This window comes from Dipodomys ordii, unplaced genomic scaffold, assembly GCF_000151885.1.
Source record: "Dipodomys ordii isolate 6190 unplaced genomic scaffold, Dord_2.0 Scaffold14, whole genome shotgun sequence".
NCBI classification, from domain to species: Eukaryota; Metazoa; Chordata; class Mammalia; order Rodentia; family Heteromyidae; genus Dipodomys; species Dipodomys ordii.
This window is the reverse complement of record NW_012267230.1, coordinates 14,919,541-14,925,388: the sequence shown is the minus strand read 5'-3', so window position 1 is coordinate 14,925,388 and position 5,848 is coordinate 14,919,541. Positions and strand designations below refer to the sequence as shown.

At 42.3% G+C, this 5,848-nt stretch overlaps 1 protein-coding gene across 1 annotated transcript in view; it reads left to right on the top strand.

Annotated features, from left to right (window-relative positions):
* Positions 1-4,448: 4,448 nt before the first annotated feature.
* Positions 4,449-5,848, top strand: part of Ccnf (cyclin F) — a 29,561-nt gene continuing 28,161 nt past the window's right edge. The window contains exons 1-2 of the mRNA XM_013011241.1: positions 4,449-4,565; positions 5,531-5,725. Of these exons, the coding sequence (XP_012866695.1) occupies positions 4,449-4,565; positions 5,531-5,725 (312 nt within the window). The remainder of the gene's footprint in view (positions 4,566-5,530; positions 5,726-5,848) is intronic.

Below are 5,848 nucleotides of genomic sequence, written 5' to 3'. Positions count from 1 at the left end.
CCAAAAAAAAAAAAAAAAGTTATTTAAATTCTTATGCTTATCTGTTTGTTTCTTTGTTGCTCTGCTTTGTGTGTGAAGAACTATGTGCATCCCACCCTGGGAAGTGAATCCAGCTGTAGCCTTGTCAATAGTTTGGCTGCAAACTCTTGAAAAATCTGGAGATACAATCACCTATCCATGCCACATCCTAATCCCTCTCCCACAGAAACTATGTGAGATAATACTTGCTGTTTTAAGCTATCAACTTTTGGAATAATCTGTGTCACAGCAATAAATAGCAAATATATAATCTTTTACATGACTGAAAATGAGCCACAATTTACTGGGCATTTTGCTGTGACAAGTTGTTAGGAATAGGTTTTTGGCCCACCAACCATGAATGGACATATATTTCCCGGCACCTGAACACTTAACTGTCAACAATAAATACATCTTTTTGCTTAGAGCAGAGGTCAGCAAACTTCTATTTAAAGGTCCAGATAGTAGGTATTTTTTTAAGGATATTACACAGGTACTTAAATAACCACATAGCATGTATCTATTTATATGATTCTATTCTGAGCTTAAGGCCAGACAAAATAGGCCTTAATGTCAGGCGCTGGTGGCTCACACCTGTAATCTTAGCTATTCAGGAGGCTGATATCTGAGGATATCTGGGCAAGAAAGCCTATGAGACTCTTACCTCCAATTAACCATCAGAAAACTAGAAGTAGAGCTGTGGCTTAAAGTGGTAGAGCGCTAGCCTTAAACAAAAAAGCCCAAACCCTGACTTCAAGCCCTATGACCTATCCAAAAAAACATTGGCCTTAGCAGGGTCAAAGATCACCCACTGGCCAAAGATCACCAGCCCCTGGCCTATAATCTCAGTATTACTATGTTCCTTAATGTTCAGTTTGCTTATAAAATAGATATTAAATATGTTAATTTCTTTTCATTTTCATGTGATAGCTTTTTAAGGAAATTAACAAATATGGAAATTTTTACTGGTTCTTTGAAAAAGAATTGTGAAGATCTTGTAACCCAGGATACAAACTAGATATAGCTCCTTTTACCCTCATATTCCTATCCTAACTTCTCAAAACTTTTCAAATGTTCATTTTATTATTTAAATCTAAACAAAATGAAATGTGTTCTAATTTTTGTATTTGCTTATGTTTTTGTTTTTGTTTAGGGTTTCTATGTTGGCAAGCTGTAGTTCACGTAGCCTAACTAAGAAGCAACATACTGTCCAACCTTACCCTCTCGTTAACAGAGTTCCTATTGACAGAATTAAACATCTTCATTCAAGGATCTTCTCAATAGAGTCTGGCCTGCCAATCAAACTAAACACTGGTGTAAGCAGCATATTTTAAACATATACAAGAAAGAAAGATGTGGTTTAATTCTCAGAATTATGCTATCATTCTGTCAAGAAGTGTATGTCAACTTTCGCAGAGACTCAAGAAAAAAATATTTCCATTTTAGGCATAAAAGACTGGATCTGACCCAATTGTGAGGGCACAACTGTAATCCAGTCTTCAGGCCATTGTGGCAAGAGAATAATGAGTTGCAGACTAGCCTGGGCTGCATAGCAAGACCTTTTGTCCAAAAACAGTTTACACACACACACACACACACACACACACACACACACACACACACACGTCCTTATGAAATGTATCAACAACGTATAATATTCTTTTAATAGTAACAAAAGAATATAGATAAACATTTTATAAAGTACTCTTGAATTTAGCTATCATCAAAGTATCATGTGAAATAAGACTACTATGAGTTAGAGGTTGATTTCCATGATTCTTAACCTTGAGTCACATAGTAAAAGGAAGGATATTGGGCTGGGAAGATGGCTCAGTGGTAGAGTGCTTGCCTTGCATGCCTAAGGCCCCGGGTTCGATTCCTCAGCACCACATAAGCAAAAAGAAAAAAAGCCGGAAGTGGCACTGTGTCTCAAGTGGTAGAGCGCTAGCCTTGAGCTGAAGAGCTGAGGGACAGTGCCCAGGCCCAGAGTTCAGGCCCCATGGCCGGACCCAAAAAAAAAAAAAAAAGAGTATCTGGGTATGAGATTATTTTCATCTAGACAATTCCTTTTTAAAATCTGTTGTGCCAAATGAATACTTCACTAATGGTGGCATTTTCCCCACATTTCTCATCAACCTTAAGTTTTTAACATGGAAAAAAATATATATCATTTACATTTGGTACCTGTAGTATCTTAGGTTCTACTTTCAGATTCTTTTTAAGCCAGACACCTGTGGCTCATGTCTGTCATCCTAGCTGCTCAGGAGACTGAGCTCTGAGGATCGCAGTTCAAAGCCATCCTGGGTAGGAAAGTCTGTGAGACACTTCATCTCCAATAAACCACCAGAAAACCAGAAATGGCACTGTGGCTCAAGTGGTAGAGCGCTCACCTTGAGCTGAAGAGCTCAGGGTCAGCACCTAAACCCAGAGTCCAAGCCCTACAACTGACAGAAAAACAAAACAAAAAAAACCATTCTTTGTCATCTGTACTTTCTCTTTGTGCCATTTAATATCAAATCGTGAGGCATTTTAACTTGAAGCAAATTTTGAACATGATTAAAAAGTTAGGGCTGCCGGGTGCTGGTGGCTCATGCCTGTAATCCTAGCTACTCAGGAGGCTGAGATCTGAGGATTGCGGTTCAAAGCCAGCCCGGGCAGGAAAGACTGTGAGACTCCTATCTCCAATAAACCACCAGAAAACCAGAAGTGGCGCTGTAGCTCAAGTGGTAGAGTGCTAGCCTTGAGCTGAAGAGCTGAGGGACAACGCCCAGGTCCAGAGTTCAAGCCCCACGACAGACCAAAAAAAAAAAAATTAGGACAAAAATTGGGCCAGGTATAGTGGATCACACCTGTAATTCCAGTTACTAGATGGGCAGCAGTCAGGAAGTCCATGGTTCCAAGACAGCCCAAGTAAAAATTCATGAACCTCCTTATCAACCAATAACGCTAGGCATAGTGGAGCACGCCAGTCATTTCAGCTTTATGTGAAGCAAATATAGGAAGATTGTGGTCCAGGCTAACACAGAGAAAGAAAAAATACAGGATTCTATCTCAAGAATAACCAAAGCAAAACAATGTATATATTTGTGATGTACAACCTGAGAAAAGAGTATTGTTGTTGTTGTTTTGTCGGTCATGGGGCCTGAACTCTGGGCCTGGGAACTGTCCCTCAGCTCTTCAGCTCAAGGCTAGCACCCTACCACTTGAGCCACAGCGCCACTTCTGGCTTTTTCTGCTTACGTGGTGCTAAGGAATTGACCCCAGGGCCTCATGCATGCAAGGCAAGCACTCTACTGCTGAGCCACCTTCCCAGCCCTATTGCATTATTTTTACATAACACTTTTTGTGGTCAGTTGTGGGGCTTGAACTCTGGGCTTGGGCACTGTCCCTGCACTCTTCAGCTCAAGGAGCGCTCTACCACTTGAGCCACAGTGCCACTTCCTTTTACAAAACACTTTATAAAGAAAAAAGATTTTGTGTTTACCATTTGCTAGAAAGTAGTGTCAACATTAATGATAATGAAACTTTTAATAGTTGTTATGGGAATTAACCTGCTATATACAAAGTGAGGACAGGCATTGGAAATCATCCAAGGGTAGTAACATCTATTTGTCCCCTGTTAGCAGAAGGATATGTGGCACAAAAAAACATCTATGCCTGGGAGTCCCTCGGGACGGGAAAGTACTTGACAGCCCTGGCCATCTTAGGACCTTTGCACATTATCCTGCTTTTCCTTGTTGAAACCAATGTCTTCACAAAACTGAAAGCCAAGCTTTATGACTTTTGCAGGAAGAAAGATTTGGTGAGTAGGTCAGAGTGTCAGTCTCTAGGGAGAGGTCAGGGGTCTAGCTCTATGGCTTCCTTCCTGTGCTCTGTAGTTTCCTTGATTCTCAGCATCAGAGGGGGCCTGGAGACTTGTCTGGTCCAATCTTAGGCCAGAGAGGTGACAGCCCATACTCAAGGACCGTAGAAGGGAAAAACGCATCTGGCTCAGCACCTGTAACCCTGCTCAGCATGCTGGTCACCTGGAATGCTTTAAGAACCACCCTGTCAGCTGGCTAGACTTAAGACTAGACTTAAGAACCAATTGTCTTGTGACTCTTCCCCAGTTATCTGTGAGCCAGACCGGACACAGGTCTCTTCTATCAGCTCTTGGTGTGAATATTCTCCAGAGGCTTAGGTCCTCTGGGTAAAATACAGGAAATGATATGGTTGTATCTTGACATCCCTGGGCTCTAGAGTTGACACCATGTGACATTTGCATATTCACCCCATCATAGTTGTGTCAACATGAATTTAGTCTTGGATACTGGAGATCAGAAGGGACACCTTTGGGATTTGCAGGGAGTTTTTAGCCTTTGTGGCTCCAGTCTCTCCTTCCTGCCCTCACAGACAGCTGTATTTCTATCCTTATCTTGTGAATGTAGGCAATGGACCTCAAAGCAGAGTCTGAAGACCAAGATGTAGAAGAAGAGGTGGAAGTCATCAAGAATTATTTGGAAACATTGTGCAAGACAAATCCATTAGTTGTTAAAGAAGTGACAAAGGTAAAGTCATACATGGTTTTATTATGTATTTATTCATTTATTCAGACAGTATCTTACTGTGTAGTGTAGGTTAACCTCAGACTCAGGTTTAGATTGACCTACCTCAGCTTCCTAAATGCTAGAGTTACAGAAAAAATACTAGCATGACTGGCTCAAGATGTGGCTTTAGAAGCTCAAGGACCCTGTGCATATGGAGTCAGCCAGCTGGTAGGCTTAGGATGCCTGCAGTAACATATGAGCTTCCAATGGGGGTGAGGAGAATAAGTATGTCTGGGCTTAGTTACCCCCAGAGATAAGCAGCTCCATCCTCCACAGTCTCTTCTGTGGTCCACGAGTGCCCTAGGAAGAAAGGAGGGCTAGAAAGTGAGGCCTGACTGGTTGGACCTCTCCTGCTCTAGAACGTGATTGTAGAGAAAGCAAGGGGTAAAGCACAACCCCAGCTTCCTGAGTCTCCCTGATAATCCCAGGAAGAACTTTGAGAGGCCCTTTAACCAAGCACTTTATAGCATTTCCCCAAGATTTTAGTCCTATTGTTTATAGTTAGTGGTGTTTAAAGGGAATATTTTCCCTTTATCCTAGGGGAAAACCTGCCATTTTATTAAACCCTAGGCAACATAAAAAAAATTATTGGTTGAGTTTGGATGTGTGGTTCAGTTGGTAGAGCACCAGCAAAATACTGAGTTTGAGTCCTGGTCTCACAACAAAAAGAAATAATTTGTTGCGTCTGAGACAGAATGGGGAAGGCCTTACCTTAGGGAACTAAGTTCTTTAGATGCATGAGCAGCAGGAAGGGAGAAAGCCAGAGTGAGCCCTGCTGGGAGCAGTGTCTGAAAGGAGAAGGCAAGTCTGAGCCTGGCTACAGAGAGGTTACCTGGACCCCAAAGGCAGCTGGGACTTGCCAGAATACGTGTGCAGCTACCATGGCTGGCAACCTCCTCACTGGGTCTCCTGTCTGTGTATCCCAGGTCTATGATGTAAAGGTTCCCCTGCTAGCTGTGAACAAAGTATCCTTTACCGTTCAAGCTAAAGAATGCTTTGGCCTTGTTGGCCTCAATGGAGCTGGAAAGACTTCCATTTTCAAAATTCTGACAGGACAGAAGCCCGCCACTTCTGGGGATGCCTTTGTCAAGAGCCTCAACATCAGCTCTGAACTAGGGAAGGTGAGTGTGGCCCGAAAACAGACATGGGGATATGGTTGACAACAGGATTCAGGAGCAGGGAACTAGAACGGGCCTTGATCTCTCGAGCTATTTACCCAGCACTCTTTTTTTTTTTTTTTTTTG